This window comes from Trachurus japonicus, unplaced genomic scaffold (assembly GCF_045865225.1).
Source record: "Trachurus japonicus isolate A0001 unplaced genomic scaffold, Traja_1.0 AP030160.1".
Taxonomy (NCBI): domain Eukaryota; kingdom Metazoa; phylum Chordata; class Actinopteri; order Carangiformes; family Carangidae; genus Trachurus; species Trachurus japonicus.
The window spans coordinates 10,543-32,293 of NW_028220293.1; the positions used below are offsets into that span (position 1 = coordinate 10,543).

The window sequence follows — 21,751 nt, forward strand, 5'->3', positions numbered from 1 at the left end:
ATCCTGCGTGGTGTGAAACATTTGCCTTTATGTACGTGTTTATGCGTTCACTTTAAGTAGTAGTAAAGTTTAGTCTCATGTTTTAACTAACCTATTGTGTCTTATATTTTTGACTAACCCCTGAGTTTTAAAGCAAACCATATAGATTAGTGTTCAGCTTAATTCATAATGCAATGAATGCCAGTAACCTGTTTGATCATGTCAGAGGTAAACTGAGGGCACACAGAGCCACAGTGAAAGCAAAAACATCTCCAAGGCCAAAGGGAGGAGAGGATGAGAGCCTGTGGCCTGTGAATGAAGCATTGTGAGGAAGAGTTTTAATGGTCTGTATTATCTGCCCTGACCCTCAGACACCTGGGTGGAGAGTTATGTCAGTGTAGGGAGGGTTTGTTGTGTTTCAGGCCAGAGGTTCGTGTGCTGGGAAGATGGGACCAACATGTGCCAGCCAGGGGGCACCAACGAAGGGAGGGCTAAGTTTAAAACCACAGCCACTCCCCACCTGTTTCTGACCAATAAGGATTAATTACACACACATAGTGCGAATTTATTAAAATTAATGTAACGCCTTTGTCTTGGCCAGATGCAAATTGCAGAGGACAGAGAATTCTCGCTCTCTTGGGATGGTGGTTGCAGCTACTGCTTGCAGACTGCGCTTTCCTGAACAGGAGAGTTTCTTGTATCTGATTCCTTTGATGATCCAATTAATAAATAGTTGACCGGAACGTCGTTGCTTGTCCTCTCTTGGAATAAACGAACACGAATGTCAGTTTTCTGTTTTTATCCTGACACACGGTAAAAGACGTGACGAACTAGAGAGGGAAAGAGGGAGGAGGGAGGGGGGGCGGTTAGGATGAGAGAACCACACGACTGTAAAGAGAACCGAGATACCAACTTGTACTGTAGCAGCGACATGGAGGAAGGAAGCGATGGTGGTCGGATCTATCGACGGGGGGGGGGGGTTGTTGTTGAACCGCACAATCAGCGCAATATAGCGTCATTTACCGTTTACGAGTGGCAAAGCGCTACCTGTCCATGTGGCCTGTGTCTGTGTGTACCGTGTCGTGCGCGTACGTGAACGTGCGGTGCGACGCACGCGAGAGAACGGCAGGTGGACTGACTGGCAGAGATGAGAGGTGGTGAAACGCTGTTTAAAAATTCCTATTATTATTATTTTGTGAGAGTCTGTGGCGGCCCAAAACGTTGGGAAACACTGCCCTCTGGTCAGTTCAATCTTGATATTCTTTGGCTGAACTTTTTTTGTTTAACAAATTTTTATCAAATGATGTAGGTTTCATTAACGGCAAAAAAATAATTTAAACTTTTTACTTTTACTTTGAAAGTACATTTCAGAGCCTGTACTTTCTTACTTTTACTTGAGTAAAGGAGTTCAATCAGTACTTCTACTTTTACCAGAGTATTTTTTTTTACACATGTATCTGTACTTCTACTTAAGTGCAGAATATGAGTACTTTTGCCACCTCTGGGTTCAAGTCCTTATTCTTGTGGTTCAAGTCCACTAGTCTTAGTAGTAAAATAAAATAGGGTTCAAGTCCTTATTCCTGTCGGGCGCATGACGTCCGTCCGACTACCCATTTCTCCGACCATACATTCATTTATTTTTGCGTCCATTAGTCCGAACTCCCATTTCTCCGAGTTAAGTAGCCCTAACCCTTAACCTTACCCTAAACCTAACCTTAACACCGTAGAATGGGTAGTCGGAGAAATGAGCCGTCGGACTTATGGGCAGTCGGACTGATGTATGCTCCCCATTCCTGTCAGTGTCATGATGTATTACATTATCTTATAAAAGATCCATGGTGTGTGTGTCTGTGTTAGCATTAGCTCCATGTTAGCTACAAGCCGAACTTCATCAGTACAAACATTTCCATGTTTCCATGGTTTCCAACGACTTTCCAACTCAAACCAATCACGATTCATGACATGCATGACCGACATCTGGTTCTATCTCGTACTGCCGTAAGGCAGTTTCTCGCGATAGTTCTAGCCATTGACGAGATCTGTAACACCGAGACGGACGACTGATCTCTCAAGTGCGGTTTCAGCCAGTGGGGGGGGGGTGAGCGCATTGGCCTAGACCCCATTCACCTCATAATAGGTCACTGAACCATCACAGTGTCTCTGAGCCACAATAATTACAGCCCAAATCCTGCATAGTTCTGCTTTAACCATGAAACTTCGCTCCTCCTCAGCGCGTCGGGTCGAGTCCTGGGGGGGCCGACGCGAACGTTACACACGGGCCAGAGCTCGCGCTGGGGCACCAGCTGTTCGGTGTGCGCCACAGCGGCAGTGCACGTGACGTTTAGACCATAATAACCACAAAAAAAAACGTGTGTAAACGCAAAACTGAGCTGAAAATGAAACAATGAGTCAGTTTTGCACCAATCTGTGGAAACAGCCTAAATGTGAATGAATGAGAACAACAGTTATATCACTGAACTACTTGGAGGATAAAAGTAATGACTACATAACTTCATGTTTGTGTTGAGGCATATTTACCATTTTACTTATTTTTACTTCATTGTTAAACCACAGTGGAGCTAAATACTGTACAAGTCTAATGTGAAACAGTTATTTATTTATTAAATAAAGTAGCCTGATGAATTTAGAAGCACTTTTTTGTCCTTCTTAAACCGTGGTATCGAATACTTGTCAAGAATCGTGGAAAATTTACTAGTATTGGTATCGGTATATAAGAAAGTTCCAGCCTCGATGGCGAGGACCGCAGGAATTGGCTGGGATATATTGTATTTTCGTTAATATGGGGGTCGATACCTATTGGTCCTGGGCCAGTGGTTAGAATGGTGGGGCCAGTGATCTTCATAAAATTTCCCTTATTGTCTACCCCTGAGAACTCTCTCCAATCAGATGTGTTTTCATTCAGTGAGGATTACATCTGGTTTTAGGTGATTTAAAATCACAGTTCTCAACTCACAGTTGTTTTCGGTCCATCCGCATTCCAGTGAATTCAAATAGATTTAACGTAACATGTGTAGTTGTGGATGCAGCTCAGTCCTCTCCTCCTCTCTCCTTCTGCTGCTGTGTCCCATGCCGCTGCAGCGCGAGTCCCGAGTCCCGTCTCACCACTCGGCCGTTCCCTGTAATGGAGAAGGCATCCTCTCCCAGGATGGTTTTACTACAGACCGTTAGAATGCAGCGGATCTGACTGAGTGCAGCATTCATAGAGCCGTGTACTAATCTGTCATATTATTGGTTATTGGTTATCACTATTGGCTCTGCTCAGCCAAGAGACGTTAGGTGGAAGGCTGGAACAAGTTACAAGTCATTGATTTAACCAGCAACATTACTCTGAAGATGGGAGTTAAAACCCCTTGTCACTCCTATAAATTCTGTAATATTCGCCTATCCAAGGCGTACCCAAAGTAAATTGAATGCTGTTCTTGAACTGTTTGGAGAATATGGATGGGCTTGGTCTCTTTTGAAAGGTATCACTCTGAAGTTTTTCCCCAAACTGAAATAATCACTATAAGTGCTACTATCATTGAGTAATCTAAGTGGGAGCACACTGAATTAGAATGTTTTTATTCTCGCCTGAATTTTTTTGTTGCAATCAGATGCCTGAAGATGAGTGTAGCTGAGAATTTTAGCTGGAAAACACAATGGGACTACAGCATGAAGCCTTACCTGGCCCCAGTTCAAATTTGATAACCAATCCTGCTAAAAATGAGTATTTTACACATGTTTTTCTAAGTGTATATCTAGGCGTTTTCCTAAAGTTGCCATTGACAAACAATACATGCGCCAAAGTGCAGCTTTTGCAAAGTTACGCATGAAAATGGCGGGTGCTGCCTTTCCAGGGACCGTGAATGCAGCACATCGTTCGTTTCGTAATTTCAGTGGCTATTCAATGCTACAGTTGTCATCGGGATCGGTTTCTATTGGCTGAAGCCATTCAGCGCTGTCGGAGGGGATGTTCCTCATGAGACACAGCCACTCATTCGCTATTGCAGGCGGCAGCCGGAGAGAGGGAGCTTGTGATTGGTCGAGTGAGCTGTCAATCGAAAGGTTCAGAGGGCAGCGCCATTTTGTAAAGTGAAATAAACATTGTTTTCATGTAAACGCCGGACTTTATGAGGAGAAAATAAACGGATTTACTGGGTATACCATGCGTAATTTCATAAGATGCAGCAGCGGGATGAGGTTATCTACCGGTACAACCGTGTGTTTTTGGACTAAATACTTTACTGGATTGGATTTACTGGACTTTTCTGAATGTAACGAACCCCAAGTTTGTGGGGAAAACCCCTGTGATCATGGGCCCTGCCCTGACACAAATCGTGAGTTATATCGGCATTTTTACGAACCTTTGTTAGCATGTTTATAGTCTGATTCGAGTGTTGCTGTGAGATTATCATTAGGAATGCGTCGGGCATATTTTTAATCACAAGAGTTTTAGCTTTCCAACGATATGTGGCATGACTATTTCAAGTGACTGGTGACATCCTCTGTGACACCTCCCTGATTAAAACCCCCCCGACGGCCCGCCGGCGGGCCGTCGGAATGGCAACAAAGGGACAAATGTAGCAGAGTTAAGGTCAAAATCCTGCAGAGTTCCTCTTTAACTGGACCTTTAAAGCCAAAAAACAAAAAACTTACCAATGACTGTGTCTTTCAGCTCAGGTGCTGGAACCCAAATTTTGCCGTTTATCCCCAGCATGTTGATGGCAGTTGAGCGGGACAGTGTTAGCACCCATCACCCTGCTGACGCAACTCCTTCAACATTTTCCCCACCTTTGAGAGCCAGCGCATTTCCTCTGTAGAATTGATTGATTTTCTATGTCAGTTAATCAGCAGTCCCAAGACACCCCATGTTGGAAATTATCAGCACAAAATCTGAAAGTACATCAGGAAACACCGGAACTGTAAAGTAACAGATCCGCTGAGTGAAAGTCAGTGGAATATTCATGTATGAAGTCTGACTTCACTTCGTTATATTGTTCCCATATTCTCAACTACTTTCATGGAAACCTGCTCTTAGATGGTTACAGACCTGCCAACCTTGGCAAAATATTTTTTGCAGACTACTTTGCTTTGCACGCAGTTATTTCCCCATTCACTATCAATAAAAAAAACAACAATAAAATGACATTTATGACTTAAATACATTTATTAAACTAAATATGGACATTTTAACCATTTTTTCATATAACATGTCCTAACAGCTTGGTCGCACTGGACGCGGAACCGAAGCGCAGCGCCCTGGAGCGGAGGCAGTTTCAGATCGGCGCACATGTTAAAGCAGAAGTGAGTGATCCGGTCGTTTTGGCTAATGCTGCGTTCCAGGCAGGCTTTTGAAATCATAAATTACAGCTTCAAGTCACAACTTACGACTTTGTAGCGTTCCAGGCAACCCACTCGTGTTTCTCCGACCTGTTTTACCGGTGAAAGTCACTATAACGGCCACTCGTAACTTCTGACCCGTGAAATCGTACCAGTACGTCTTTTTGTACAGTCTATGTACCAGATCGAACTGGTACGACTTCACAGGTCGGAAAAAAACGAGTTTCCTTGAACGCACCATAACAGTCCTCGTCCCTACGTCGCCACATTCACGGCGTTCCTTGGCTGCACACACAGGCCTGCATGCCGTTCTCTCTCCTCATTGGATAAAAACTGTAGGATACGATAAATGTTTTCTCTTCGGCTCAGAGCAGAGCAGAGTGACTGACAGACCCGTGTTTCAATAATAAATAATAATAATAATAATAATAAATTTTATTTAGAAAGCGCCTTTCACGCCACTCAAGGACACTTTACAGCAGTTAAAATCATCAAAAACACAGAATAAATCATCAATAAATAATACCAAAACAAAACACACAGCACGGAATAGACAACATTAAAAAGCACAAAATAAACAACAATAAACACATCAGTAAGAATGAATAATGAAGAGAGCAAATAAATAAAACTGTGCAGAATAAAAGGGAAGTGTTAGGGTGAGGGGTGGTGGGGTGGATAGGCAATTTGAAACAGGTGGGTTTTGATTTTTGTTTTGAAAAGAGGGAGAGAGTCAATGTTACGGATGTGAGATGGTAAAGAAAGAATTCCAGAGTCGGGGAGCAGAGCGACTGAAAGCTCTGCTCCCCAATGTGGTGAGGAGAGCAGGGGGGACAGTGAGGTGGAGAGAGGAGGAAGATCTGAGGGAGCGTGCTGGAGTGGCAATGTGGAGAAGATCAGACAAGTATGGAGGGGCGAGGTTGTGGATAGCTTTGAAAGTATACAGAAGGATTTTGAATTGGATTCGTAATGTGACCGGGAGCCAGTGAAGTTGCTGTAGGATGGGAGTGATATGGTGGGAAGAAGGGGTTTTGGTGATGACACGTGCAGCAGAGTTTTGAACCAGTTGAAGCTTATGGAGAGACTTGTGAGGGAGACCAAAGAGGAGCGAGTTGCAATAATCAAGACGGGAGGTGACGAGACTGTGGACAAGGATGGAGGCGGTGTTGGGAGTGAGGGAGGGACGGAGTCGATTGATATTACGTAGGTGGAAGTAGGCAGCCTGAGTGGTGTTATTGATGTGAGATTTGAATGATAGAGTGCTGTCAAGGATGACACCCAGACTCTTAACCTGAGGGGAGGGGGAAACTGAGGAACTGTCGATAAGAAGGGGGAAACGGTCAATTTTGGATAGTGTAGATTTGGTGCCAACTAGAAGAATTTCTGTTTTATCACTGTTTAATTTGAGGAAGTTGGAAGTGAACCAGGATTTGATTTCGGTTAAGCAGGTGATGAGGGAAGAGGGTGGGAGTGCGGAGTTTGGTTTACTGGAAAGGTAGAGCTGGGTGTCATCCGCGTAGCAGTGGTAATGGATGTTATATTTACGGAAGATGGTGCCAAGGGGGAGGAGATAAGTGATGAAGAGAAGGGGCCCCAGGACAGAGCCCTGGGGCACACCTGTAGTGACTGGGGAGGGGTCAGACTTAAATGATTTGAGCTGGATGAACTGAGTGCGGCCTGAGAGATAGGAGTGGAACCAGTGAAGGGGGGTGTGGGTGATGCCGATGGAGGAGAGTCTATGAAGGCGGATGGGGTGGGAAATGGTGTCAAAAGCTGCACTTAGGTCGAGGAGGATGAGGATGGAAAGTGAACCGGAATCAGCTGCAGTGAGAAGATCGTTGGTGATTTTTATGAGTGCAGTTTCGGTGCTGTGGCGGGGGCGGAAACCAGATTGAAAAGGGTCATAGAGGGAGTTTTGAGTTAAGTGGGTGTGTAATTGCGTGGCGACTATTTTTTCAAGGATTTTGGATATGAAAGGTAGGTTGGAGATGGGGCGGAGATTATTGTAGTTGTTGGGGTCTAAGCCAGGTTTTTTTCAGAATAGGGGTGATAGCTGCAGTTTTGAGGGGTGAGGGAACAGTTCCAGTGGTGAGTCAGACCAAACACTCTATGTAAGTGATTGCTGTCGGAAGATATAACTATTTAAGACTTATATTAACACAAATATATCACTTACTTCTGGCTTTAACCGGTCTGCCTGGTCGCACATCTCGAGCTGTGGAGCGCTGTGCGCGCGCCTGCAGCGCTTCAGATCGGTTCATTTCTATTTGTCCTGCGAGCAGTGCACGCGCCCAGCTTCCGCGTGCAGTGCGACCAACTGCTAAGCCATGTACATTCTGTACTGTATCAGCAACAGCTTTTCAATGGAACAAAAACAATTTCAAAACATCCAAGGTATATTATTTCAATTTTGTTTGTTAATGCTTCTTTTAATGCTCTTTTAACTACAGCTTCACTCGCAGTCATCACTCCAGAACTTGAACAGAACTTGAACAGAACTTGCTCTCAGCAGTTTTTCCTCATAGGTTGCTGACTTAGCTTTCTTCAGGAGAGCCTCACTGTAATGGTAAATGGTAAATGGTAAATGGTCTGTATTTATATAGCACTTTACTATACCTAAACGATACCCAAAGCGCTTTACAGTACATCACATTCACCCATTCACACACTGATGGTGGAAGCTGCCATGCAAGCCGCGAACCACGACCCATCAGGAGCAAGGTGGGTAAGGTGTCTTGCCCAAAGACACTACGGCGGGACAGAGCGGGATTCGAACCACCAACCCTCTGATCATTGGACGACCCACTCTACCACCTGAGCCACTGAGCCACACCTATAGCATCCGACCCGACTTAACTACAAGTCAACAACATAACACAAACTTATCTGACAGCTCTCACTTCTTCCTCTGCTCCTCCTCACTCACTCACCTACACACCTACACACACACACACACACACACACACACACACACACAGGACTCTGTCTTCCTCAGTTTCTCATCCAACCTGCCTGTACACATTCACAGTCAGAAATCACAGAACTTTAACATCATAACAAGAACATTACTGTGGGTCGCTACAATATTTTCAGTTGTGCAGTAGGCTACTAATGAGCGATGAGTCCCACGTGGCATGATATGCGCACCAGTGTTTGCCCACCCATGGGCAAAAACATAAATCGGCCCCCATGTTTTGTATTGTTTTATTACTCAAAATGTTATGAGTTATTTTACAATTTCCAAGAGGGAAGAAACACATAACTTAAATTTACATGCACTGTAGTTCAGTGTTAAAGCAGTGTCATATTTTGTCATGCTTTGAGTTATACCATGGCTGTTCATAAGGCATTAAACTAAATAAATAATTATTTTAAAAAAAATGTATAGGTACTCTTACTGGTGTATTGCTACTCAATACTGAATCGATATCGAAGCATTTCAATCAATATCGAATCGATATTGAATCGTGACCTAATGAATCGAAATCGAATGGAATCGTGAGATTCTTAGAGGACAATTCCAGGCGAATTCAACTCGGGGGTGTATTTTCCTATCATTTTAGGTCTAAAAGAAGGAATCTGAAGATTTTCAGTTTAATCGCTCCTGTTTTGCGGTAGTTGCGTCTGTCCCCGCATCGCCACGGCAGCAATGAATGGGAGTGGATGTAAGTTCCGCTGTTTAGGCTGTTTACAGCCCTCAAAGCCGCAATTTTTTTCCACAGACAGCGTCAGATGGCTACTCAAACATGCACCGAGAAGTTTATATTTACTTCAAGCAAGCCGACATGTTTGTAAAACTAGATCTAATTCAAAGTCTCCCGGAATCTCGCGCGAGACCCAGTTGCCGTGCGCGGTGTGTTCAGGTGCAGTTGGAAAGCTACCGTTTGTGTCATAAACACAGGAATATCAACTCTTTACTTGCTTGACCGGTGTTGTTTTGGTGCGCTGCCTCTCACATGCTGGACCCGGTTCGGCACATAGTTACAACAATGACAACAGTTCTAATCTGAAACGAGTTATTAACCATTCATCATGGTCTCCCTCTCCCTCCTTTCTCCTCCAGCGGTGCCGGGGTGCAGAATTACATATGCACGGGGCTCACCGCTGTATTATTTACAGTAATTAGACTGATCGATAAAACGTTGAATAATTAGCGGAATCAGTTACATTCTGAGGAATGATCAAACATGACACTTCTCTTGATAACAAGAAAACAGAATATAACAATTGTGCGAACAATTACTGGATTTTTTTACCCCAGGGTTTGAGATTTAATTGACTCTCGATCATATGTTCACAGTATCATAGGAACATATAGTTATTTACACCATGTATTTATCCCATGCAGCCGCGGCGTCCTCTCCTCCTCCTGCGCTCCGGGAGTGGACAATATGACGGAGAGACGGTGGTAATTAAATATAGAGAAGGAATTTTGATTTTGAATTTTAAGTTAGATTCTAAGAAGATGTTTTAGAAACACCAGTCCGATGCAAAATAAGGGCGCTGTTGGATTAAATCACCGTGGCAACATGGATGTAACGCATACGGGTTGAAATTAAATGTGTGACGGCCGATAATAAAAACATAATCGTTCTTCTCAATCATCATTTCCTGAGTCTGACTTCAGTTCACCACCACACCGTCTGTGTCGCCAATTCCCCCTTTCCTCCAAACCAGCTTTCAGAGCGTTGACTCTGAGCCGCATGGCTCAGAGTTTGCTTAGAGCTGCGCACATTCTCCCATCAAGTTAGTTTTTTATAGATCATAACCTTGGTGTGAAAAGTCACGTACGCCACTTTCAGCCCCGTTTTGTGCGTACAGCCCCGTTTTGTGCGTACGCAACGGTTATAAATGAGACCCCAGAGACTAGTTGTTGTTTTCAGTCATGTTGTCTTGTGGTTTCCTGTTTTATTTTGTAATTTACCTCTCCTCTCGTTTCAGGTGACTTGCCCCTTCCTCTCGTGTTCCCCTGCCAGTTTGATTGTCTGCCCCGCCCTGATTGTTTCCACCTGGTCCCCATTTCCTTGTGTGTGCATGTATTTAGTCAGTAGGTGCGTTCGAGATGAGCCAGGCGTGCGCAGAATCGATCGCCGGTGACCAGCGCACAATGCATGCCGGTTAGATTTGTGTCAGACGTCATGCACGCGCCTGCAACGATAACCTCACCAGATCAAGGCGGCCACAGTTTTTAGAGCCAGGCACTGCAGTTGCTCTCCACCGACTGCAAGCCTTAGGGCATGATGGGAAACGCGCCGGATCATGATCTGATTGGCTCTTGGTTAGGACTGCAAACACTACGTGTTGTTGTATAATAATAATAAGGACAGCATTTAACGTGTAAACTGATGCAACAATAATAATAATGTGCATTTAACATTTAACATTACCGCTACTATTCAGAGCCTGGAGGATTTCCATTCAAGACTGGATGATTGTAAAGTCTGCAGCAGCAAATAAGACATATTGATTTAATAATAACACCAAAAAGAAACAATAAACCCTCCGATATCTTGACTTAAGGTGCATTTGACGTGGCAGCTGGTGAAATCCCCACTGCTGCATTAATAATGTGCATTTAACAGTATACCCCTACTACTTCAGAGCGTGGAGGAGGATTTCCATTTAAACTTGAGCTAAAGTGTTAGCCGCTCATCAAAATCACATCAAAATATAAAATAACAAAAAAACAGAAGGCAATGCTCACTAGCCTACTATTTGTGTCCTCTCAGATGTTGATGTACAGGCTACTATCCAGAGGTGAGGAACACAGCTCATGTGCTCATCCCTCACTGAAATTGCCTGTGTATGGGGGGGGGGCAGACGGCTCCTTGTGAGGTGACCGGGCAGATGCTGTGGAGATAGGTGGTTTTGCATTTCTGTTTGCAGTTATGCAGTTCCGAACTGCGGTGACTGCACTATCCCCGAAATCATGCAGTCACTGAAATCATCGTATGAGCTGTGCAGTGGGAGCCTTAGGACCAGGGCACACGTATTTGCCTCCGGGAACTTCCTCCTCTGATTCGAATGTGGGTCGTGTAAAAACCCCAGAGTGGGGACAACACAGAACCCCAGAGGAGGGATTGTATCTGCCCCAGTGGCAAACATCAGGAGCCTGTCCATGGTGACCTGCACCGGTTCAAGTCCCTCCTGCTGCAGGACTGCATCTCCACCTGCAATATAAAAGACAAGATTACAGTTATTTTTTGTGTTTTTACTATCCACAAAAAAATACAATATCTCCAAATAAATCTGTAAGTGTGTAAGTGTAAAAACCACCCCTTATTCAAATTAAGGAACATGATTACGATTGTTTCTAGATACTGGGGCTTTGTCTGATGTTGTAAAAGCATAATCTCGAAACTTGACAATTTCATTGTGTTTATAGGATAAGTGTTTGGATTCTAGATCCAGGTAGCCCCTACTCAAGGAGCATATGGTGATCATATGCAGCATGTTCAGCTCAGTGTTGCAGGTCAGACGGTACGTTGAGCACTACGGATGAAAGCTGTAGCTTTAAACAGGTCACCTCCCAGTATCATATTGATTCATATTGATTGAGGGTGTTGCTATCTTAAATGTTAATGGAAATAGTGAACACTGAAAAGGTAGGTATTAATGGAGTTACAACAATAGCAGACCTAGCCTCGTAAACCAGCCTCTCGCGGAAATGCATTTCATTTCATTTCTCGGGAGAGTCTGGCCTCATCCCCGCTCTTCGTGTTTGGGGCATAATACATCCATGGTTTGGGGTGGGCGGCAGCAGGGCGGGAGTAGTAGCAAAGACGGTTTAATATCTTTGGTAGTAGCGTTGACAGACAACCCCATTCAGCCAATCAGCAAGTTGGTGTAGCGACGGGGCTTTGCACCAGTCGGTCCCTGATTGGCCAACGTGCTGTGTCAATCACAGCGGGCGACGCTGATTGGCTCGGCCTTCTGAGGGTTTCAGTCCAAAGGCTTAGAATGGGGATGAGGCCAGACTCTCCCTCGGAATGAAATGAAATGCACTTCCGTGAGAGGCTGGTTTACGAGGCTATAGCAGACCTGCCAACCTTGAAATAAAACTATATCATTCAACTACTTTTCTACTCTTTGTGCTTTGCTAGGGATGTCAGAATATCATAATATGACATTAGGGTACCTTAATAACTAGCCCATGACATTTATTGCAGTATTGTAAAGCATGTCATGATATCAAAATTTCACTGTATTATAATAGCACAGTACAATAATTATTTCATTATGCATACGTCAACAACAAGAACATTTGGTCAAAAATAAAATACTGTAGCTTATCTGCCTTTCTCATTCACCAGCCTCTCTCCCTTTATCCCACCCTCACCTGCCTGTCTGCCCCCACCTCACCTGGCCCGTAGCCAAGGGGGATCGGAGGGTTCGTTCGAACCCCCCCCCCCCCCCCCCACACACACACACACACACACACACACACGCCCCCACCCCCACCACCCCACCGCTGCCGCAAATGCGGTGCTTGTCGTGTATTAGGCTCTCTAATAACTCTCTGATTGGTGTGGGATGCGTGTCCCCGTGTTGACTGGACTGCTGCTGAAGCAAACAGCCCAAAGCCTGTGAGTTCTAGCCAATCATAGCGCAGTAGGGCGCCGCGCGAGTTGACGCTCTGCAACCTGCGGTGCGGTGTTGCGTCAGCAGCACTGACAATGCTGCTCTAAAGTCCTGCTCCTGGCATCAAGCTGAACGGGCCTGAAAGTTAAAAGCCGAACCCGGTCTGACCCGTGGGTGTTTGAACCCGATCCCTGAATTAAGTTGGTCCGAACCCGGCCAAAAGAAAAGAGAGAGAGAGAGAGAGAGAGAAGCCGAGTAGGAGCGCGACCTGACCTACCGTAATTAATTTCTACATATTTTCGGACTGAACTGACGCGTCCGGTCCTTAAGGCCCATGCACACTTGGTAGCCCAAAAGAACAGCCAGGCAGCCCAGTCCAGAGAGCAGAGGAGAGGGAGACAGCAACAGGTGTGTGCGTGCGTGTGTGTGTGCGTGCGTGCGTTACTGTGTGTGCATGTGCATGTGTGCGTGTGTTATACCTGCAACCTCCAAATGGGAATGGGAGGCTCCTTTCATTTATTAATATCTGACAGTAGCTACAGCCATCATACAGATGAGAACAGGGCAGAAGTGGTGGTGGTGTGGTCTTAACGAGGCTCATGGTGAAGCAGAAACGGGGCCTTGAAAGGCTGGTCCAGGTCAAAAGATTGAAAAAGAATTTAGTTTTGTTTTTTCTCACCAGCCACAGCTCCCCACTAGACCAGTGTCATACAGTCCAGCCATCTAGCACAATTTATAATGTAATAATTGCAAGTTTAGCCACATCCGATCTCTGCCAACAGATGTGATCATAAGGTGGCGTTACGTATTTTAACCACAGGGTGGCAGTAGGCTAGTGGTTACAGTTTTTTACGATTGAATAAACACTAAAATCTAAAGTTTTGCCCAATTATCAAAACCTTACACTCAAGGAGCAAAACTTGGCCCCAGATTTGCACCACTGTAAGCACAATGAGTCCGTTCACACTTTGTGCAAAACAATACACACCGTGATTTGAAACACTAACACACATGTCTATGCATTAGACACAGAAGTATATCAAGATGTCACTTCCTTGCAATTCTAAAGCACTGACTGTCAAATGACCACACCTATGAGCCAGTTGATTGAACACTGCCATCAGGTGTGCAAACACAAGATTGCTTAATTGTAGACACACCAATCAGGTTTAAGCACTATAAAAATGCAGCAGGTGAGTTCACCAAGCTTAACCAAAATGGAAGGAAGAGGAAGAGGAAGAGGAAGAGGAAGAGGAAGACCTCAAGCAGGAGTAGGTGAAGCTCAAAGGAGAAGAGGTCCAACTTTAAGCAATGAAATTCGCGCAACTCTTGTGGACCATGTTGTGAACCATGGATTGACGCTCTCAGCAGATTCACCGTGGCATCTGTCATAAGGGCATTCAGACATTGTGTTTACAGTTGTGCAAATCCGAGCGATGTTTTGCAAATTCACTGTGTGCTTCACCCATACTACTCTATGCACTTAGAAGCAGAATTAGCCGAAAGTGTTTAAGGTTTTCAACAGCAGAGTGTAACTGGTGCAAACAGAGTTAAGTCATATGCAACGTGTGTGTTTCATATGGTAAAAAAATATGGTTTTGATAAGTTAGTGTATAGCTTTTACAAGAGTGGTTCATTTTGCAAAGGAGTTAAGGTGTTTTGCTAATTGGGTATGTGGTTGTGCTATTCGTGTGTTGGGTTTTGCTAAACAAAACAAAACAATCAAAATTGTGTTTATTCAATCGTAAAAAACTGTAAAACAACTGTTCAGCTCAGCAAATATGGGTTTTCCAGCGGTGCCAACGTGGTTTTCTTCTTTCTCAATGCAGGATTATGGGGCAGGCTATCAACAGCTCAGTCAATTCTGGATTTTTTTTTACACTGTAGCCTACCGCAGGGATTTTCTTGTTGCAATGAAACCATCAGAATCATGAATGAATTTATTTAGCCCATTTAAAACAGAATGCAGCACATAGCCTATATGTGGTTTGCCTCTAGCTCTGTGTCAAATACTGCCTACAATCATTTTCAAAATGTATTAAGTCCAAATATATTTACTTACACCATGCATTTATTTGTCTTGAGTTTTGTTGTTGTGTTATGTCATAACTACGAGAACAATCTCTCGCTAAAACATTTATTTTGAGATGCTAATCGGTACACTTTCTCCCATGTCCACCAGTAATCAGTAGCACCGTCTCTAATGTAATAATTGCAGGTTTAGCCCATACAGTCTATGGTTTAGCGGCCACATCAGATCTCTGCCAACACATGTGCTCATAAGGTGATGTTACGTATTTTAACCACAGGGTGGCAGTAGTGTTTAAAACAACTGTTAAGCTCGGCAAATGTTTTCCTGTTTCTCAATGCAGGATTATGGGGTAGGCTATCAACAGCTCAGTCAATTCTGGATTTTCCTGTACAGCAGGGATTTTGTTGTTGCAATGACATCACCAGAATCATTAATGCAGCACACAGAAGATGAAGAAAAAAAAAGACACCAGTGAAAAACAGAAATTTGGACACAAGATTTAGTTTTATTGTCAATCAAAACGCTGTTTCTCCCTCTCCCATTGAAAATAAATACAATATACAATGTAAATTAAGCACTATAAACAAAAAAAAAAGAGGTAAAGTAAAACAACCTATTTACAGTGGTGCGCAATGGGGACACCAGGCAGAGGGGGGGGGGGGGGGGTCGGCGATCCTCTATTTGACTTCGATGATCGAGACCATAAAAAATCCCTGTCTGTCTGTCAATGAGCAATCAGGCTATGTTCTAAACAGTCACCGAGTCTATGAATGAAACGACAGCACGGACTGTGTCGATTCCTAGATCGGCTCTAGGCCCAGCAAGTGGATCCCATCTGGTGCTGAGTTCTTGGAGGTATGCGTCGGCCAGAATGAACTGGTTTGGAGGAACGGTGACTCTCTCTCGCCAGTCCAACCTCCCGGCACCAGTTCCTTGTCCTTCAGCAGGTCCCTCTTGTCCTTCTCCAAACACACTCTGCATGGTAGTAGTGGTCTGGCCCTGCCGTTCCAGGCAACCTTGGACGAAGATCTGCAGAGGAGTAGCGTGGTGCTCTGTCCTCAGCCCATGGTTGTTCCACTGGTCCACAAAGTTTGCAAGGTCCCTGTTCAACCTGGGGAGGTACACATAGTGGAGAACAAACATGTGTCTCTCATTGTCTATGTCTACTATGCCCTCGCTCTCCAGGAAGCTGAAGAGGTCATAGTAGACATTGCTGAGTCCTCTCCAGAGGTCACCCCACAGCCGCTCTATCCTCTGGTTGTGGGTGCTCCTTCCACGGAGAGCACTGCCTCTGTGAAAGCCTCTGAATATGTTCATCATTAGGCAGACAGCGTTATTCTCTCCCCCGTGGTCAGTTCGGACCCTTGACGGCACGCCGTATTTGGACACAGCGCCCAAGAACCTGTCCATCACAGTGGCACTCCTGTTGTTGTCGGAGGCCTTGAGGAAGACGACGAGGCGGCTAAACCCATCGATACCTCCATGGATGACAATCCTCCACCTGGAACACAAATAATGAGAAAGTATAAGAGAGGTAGTACATCACATTAACTGACGCTGATGTTTAGCATGTGCATAGAAATCAATTGTGTCTTTACAACATACTCCAAAGTCTGGTGGGCTATGTTAATATCTACCTTATTAATTTGTGGTTCCCGTCCAGGTGCCACAAGGAGTTTGGTCCAGCCACCCTGTATGCTCTCCTGCGCAGTCTCTGAGACATTGCCCTTGCTGCAGTGGCCCCGGGGTCTATTCGCAGCATGCTTTCCCTCACTCTGTGGCGCTGCACGTAGATTTGCTGGGCCCGCAGCTGTGCCCTCACAGACTCTGGGCCAATCTGCTGATTTCCAGCCACTGTCTCCCTGATGACACCATCGAGTTCCTCATCTGAGATGGTGGCATATGTTCCCGCCCTTTTCAAATCAAACTGTCTGAAAGATTAACACATAGATTAGACGTACTGTATTTAGATTTACTTCACACAGTGCATTGTTGCCTCCACCTAAAACCCCACCCAGAAGAATTCTTGGCAACATGCCACCAACATGTGGAGGCTACAGTCCTCAACGCAGGCATCCCCGGTTCGAATCCTGCGTCGGGCAGACCTTTCCTGCATGTCTTTCCCCCACTCTCTGCCTCCCCCGTTCCTGTCTATCTCACTATGTGCTGTCCAATAAAAAGGCAAAAAGGCCAAAAAATATACTTTAAAAAACAAAACACATGCCACCAACAACATTGAAAGACTACTTCATACCTGAGACGTCGTCGCACTGTGGGCACAGAGACTTTCAAGATCGTTGCCATTTGTGACGCTGTAAAGCCACAGGTCCTCAGAAATTTGAGCTGGTCTCTTGAAATCTCATATTGAGGGGGACCGCGACCGGGGACAGCTCTCCATTCCGACACCCCTCCATTTCGACACCCCGCTGTTCCGAAATACCCCCACTTCGAAACACCGCTGTTCCGACACAGTCCCCCCGCAGCTGTCCAATGTCGAAGGTGCTGAACCGCGTGATGTTGTTTACATTCTGCTTTGTGGCTTGTCTGTGAAACGTGCGCTGCTCAGGGACTGGGCAGATCTGTCCCACTTGCTTTCTCCCCGACTCCGTTGTTGGAGATCTCCACACAGTAAAAGGAATACACTTTTTTTCTCCCCCCCTGCGCCGCTCGAGCGCGGCTGAACCCGGCTTGAGCTCACAGGGGCGCGAGGCTGCTGCAGCCGCCGCTCGTGCTGACAGCTGACTGAGGGAGATGCTTTGGTTGGGCTTAGGCAATGAAGAAAGGAGTTGGTTAAGTTTAGTAAAAAGACCAGGTAGAGGCTAGACAGGCTAAGCATAATGAACATTATATGTCATTAATATGAAGTATTTGCTTGTTTTGCAGTTAATTATGCACATGATCCGTTTGACCCCAAAAAGGAAAAAAGGATCAATGCGCGCACTGTGCACTGGGGGTTTCCCCCAATAGCCTTTTCGGAGTAGCGGGGTCTTTAGAAAAAATAGAAAACCCCGCTATTACGATGAATGGAAGTCTATTGTCGGAAAGGCGGGGCTTCGGATAGGCGGGGTGTAACCACCGCGACCACCCGTCAAAATGAGTGGAGCCTGGTAGCCTGAATCACCTGCAACAAAATCAAAAGGAAAATTTTTGGATTAGATTAAAAGGTTTATGCCATTGCATGTAGTTAGTTCAAATCTTTCCAACATCTTTGTTTTGCTGCAACAAAAAGCAAAAAGCAGTGTGTAGTTGGGCTGAAATGTCAGATGACAGATGACTGGGTTGTAGTCGGCTCCACCAAATTGTGATTAAGTTGATGTATTACTGATTCTTTCCACTTTAACCCTCATCAATTATTCAGATTCAGTTTAAAAAATGCTTCTCTCAAATAACAGCTAATAAAGAATAAACAACAATAACTTGCATAATGAATAATATTTGGTAGTTGCTACATGCTGTCCCCACCTTGTTGTGACGATGTGGAGGGCAAAGATCTCCGCGCTTCAGCAGTGTATTCGCGGAGGTCCTGAATGAGGCCATCTGCTGTAGGAGCATCAATCAGCCTGTTCCGTGCCCACTCAAGGCTCCTCTCCATGGTTTCCAGCCTGCAGGTAAATAGTTGTGTGAAATTTTTAGCTGAAGCAGAACTAGTCAACGTGATATGGGAGAGTTTGTACAACGTCCATGCAACCTCAGTGCAAAATAACAACAACAACAACAACATCATAAAGGGTGTTAAGGCTTGTGGGCCTCACTGCATTAGAGCTGCTATCTACTACATAAATGTGACACCAACACCAACAGTCTTGGTGTTTTAATTTGAATAATTACAGTCATTCTTGTTACCCAAAATTGATAAGGTTTTCATGGGTTAGGGGTAGTGACATCAAACGGTTGCAGGAGGGCAATCACACAACCACACAGCCAGCTCAGTCGTCTCGACTAATAAGTTATCAACCCAGAGTTCACTGCGCACATATACATGCATAAATAAATATACTGTCTGTGGATGTTTGTAACAACACCATTTGTGACCAGAGGGAACGTGTTCTTTTCCTCGATCATCTCTTTTTGCTGTTACTACTTTAAACCACAAGATGGCACCCAGAGTTTGAGTTGGAGACAATCCAAGATGGCTACCACAAACAACAGGGCAACGATACTCCATTTACTACAAGGCACGAAGTTAGTAAGGTTAGGGAAAGTGTATTAAAGTCCCTTAATGCTAGATTTTCCGACAACATACACAACATAAAACAGCATAAACGACTCTTATTAAGACTCGGATCTTCCTTCGTTCTTCCGCCTACACTACAGAAATTATAAATGATGTAAGGCACACAAGTCGGACTTCTGTTTACCGTCAACGTTAACTAGCAATGTTAGCCGAGACCGTTAATATAATACGTCCATGGCCGAGACCCTTACCTCATAATTGCTGACTGAGCCACAGCGGGATCAGGATCACCCTCAGTTTCCGGCAGTCTTGCGCAGTCGTTTAGTGTCCTTTTGCACCGGGATATGAAAGTCCTCGCTGCCATTGTGTTACTTCTGGAGCACTGATGTGTGGCGAGAATAAAAAAAAACTGTCCTTCTTCTGCTGGCAAATGAAACGCTTCAGCTTGGGGACCCTTAAATATTACCTCGACGTCACGTGACGCACTATTCGCGCATGCGCCGTTTGTTTTTTTTGTTCATTAATGATATAAGATATACAACAGTTAGTTCCGACCGGTCCCAACCGAGCAATTTGATTGTACAAGAGACGTTCCATGAGTGCTGATATACAGTATAACCAGAGCGATAGCTCTGAGTATAACCAGAGACGTTGTAATATTGAGGAGACAGACCACTCTGCCCGTTTTGAATGGGGAAAGCTGCGACGCCAAAGATGGCACATGTCCCGCCCTCTTTCACTAACAGCCAATCACCTGCGATGTCATAGCCGAACCAAGCCCAATCATGTTGTTTCCCCAGCGCATGCGCACAAGTAGTTTTATGACACACCGATTCACCTGGTGGCAATCAGGAGAGCTAGCTGGAAGCTGCTGGAAGTCTCTGCCCATACATCCGTGCAGAAACCACTAAACAACGAGGTAACTATTTTATATATTTCTGTGTACAAAGCTGACCGTAGACCATAAACATATTAACCACATTTGTAATTACGAGTAGCTTGTTAGCTAATGTACAAAGCTAAACTGTTCGACTTACAGAGCTAAATTATTGCTCGTGGTATCGGTTTGGTGCTGGTACTCGCCTAAAACGATGTTATCGACGGAAAAACGTGACATGAATAATAGACTGAAAAGCTGACAATGCACATGGGGAAAAACCAACCCGACCGACAGTCGTTCGTCGGGCGGCGTCGTTGAGCGTCTGACGGCCAAGTTTTTCCTCTTTGTCAGCCGATTTATCGTGAGTTTTTTCCGACGCTTGTAGCTAGGCAGGCACCGACCTGAATTACCACTTTAGCATCCTAGCATCCTAAATCGGATACTAGCAAGCAAGCTATTCGTTAGCCTATGCTAGCTATTTAGCTTCGGGACGTCATAGTAGCTAAGCAAGCCACTTGTTGCCTAAAGTTAGCGTTACCATTAGCTTTACCGTTAGCGTTAGCTCGGTTAGCCTCGTAAACCGAACAAGTGAATATTCATATGAATATATTAATTAAAACGTTAACTAAAATGTTAATTGTCTCTGGCCGGAGCCTTTTCTGACCCTGTCATTGCGTATCAGCAGGTATCAGTATGTTGCAGGCTAGCTAACTGGCGTGTTAGCTATTTAGCTTCGTATACTACCAGAGACGTTTGGAACAATCGATTAATTTTTTAAAGTAGGCTAATAACAATTTGATTTTGCTTCAGATTGTCTGGGTTTTTTCATTTGTACAGTTGTAAAATAAGAGGGACCTGCTTGCTTTGTTTTTCATAGACATGTAGGGCCCTAGTTTCCTCGACCGAGCGAAGTCTAAGTGCAGCGCAGCTTCGCCACGCCAACGGGGTGTGGCCCAGGTCCATTTCGCAAGATTGGTGGGCCGTGCAGTCAGACTTAGACCAGCGCAACCCCTCCCCTCATCCCTCCCACCGGCGCAAACGGCAAAGAGGGAGGAGAGAGGGCGGGAGGGAGACAGGAGGAGGAGAGAAAGGTGTGGAGTGGGTTTGACACAGCCGAGTCAGATCTTCACCAATCAAATGAGCTCCTCTCCTCACCTTTAACTGCGCGGCGGGTGATGCGCGCTGCAAGTTTGTCATTTTATACTTTGACATGGACTGAGGAAACAGCGACGCCAGAGGCCGAACCTCTCCCAGGAGGAAACCGCTGTTTTGGTCCGGAGGTCCGAGCTCAGAGTGACCAATAATGAGTTTACTAATATACTTAACCAGGATTGATCTGATATACTGAGAACGGCTGCCCAGTGTAAGATACAACAACTAATAAACTAATAAAGAAACTCACATTTATTCAAACCCTGTGTATAAGATGAGAGGTGTAGGCTACACTAATCACAACATAAACAAAGACCATGTGGATGAAATCAGCGTAAAGGACGCTCTCTCGCTCCCTCTCTCTCTCTCTCTCTCTCTCTCTCTGTCCTCCTCTCTCTCTCTCTCTCTGTCCGTCTCTTTTTTTCTCTTTTTTTTCTGTGATAGAGATGCTGAGTATACTGTAGTAGGCTATATACTGACTATCTGATACCGAGGCTGTTGTGGTGGACTAAGAGAGATGATGATTTGTGTTTTGTTTTTCATTACGGCTGCGTGATGCGGTCGCACGCGCTTATGAGTTAATAAGTAAATAAATAAATAAAGGGGATCATCA

General features: G+C 44.9%; 1 protein-coding gene across 1 annotated transcript; it reads right to left on the bottom strand.

The window, feature by feature from the left end:
- Positions 1–15,679: 15,679 nt before the first annotated feature.
- On the bottom strand, positions 15,680–18,524 carry LOC146960629 (uncharacterized). Its single transcript, XM_085772208.1, has 4 exons — positions 18,395–18,524; positions 17,187–17,358; positions 16,570–16,863; positions 15,680–16,433 (listed from the first exon to the last, which is right to left on the bottom strand). Exons 1-4 carry the CDS (start codon positions 18,522–18,524, stop codon positions 15,680–15,682), a joined length of 1,350 nt encoding a protein of 449 aa, XP_085628334.1.
- Positions 18,525–21,751: the final 3,227 nt, after the last annotated feature.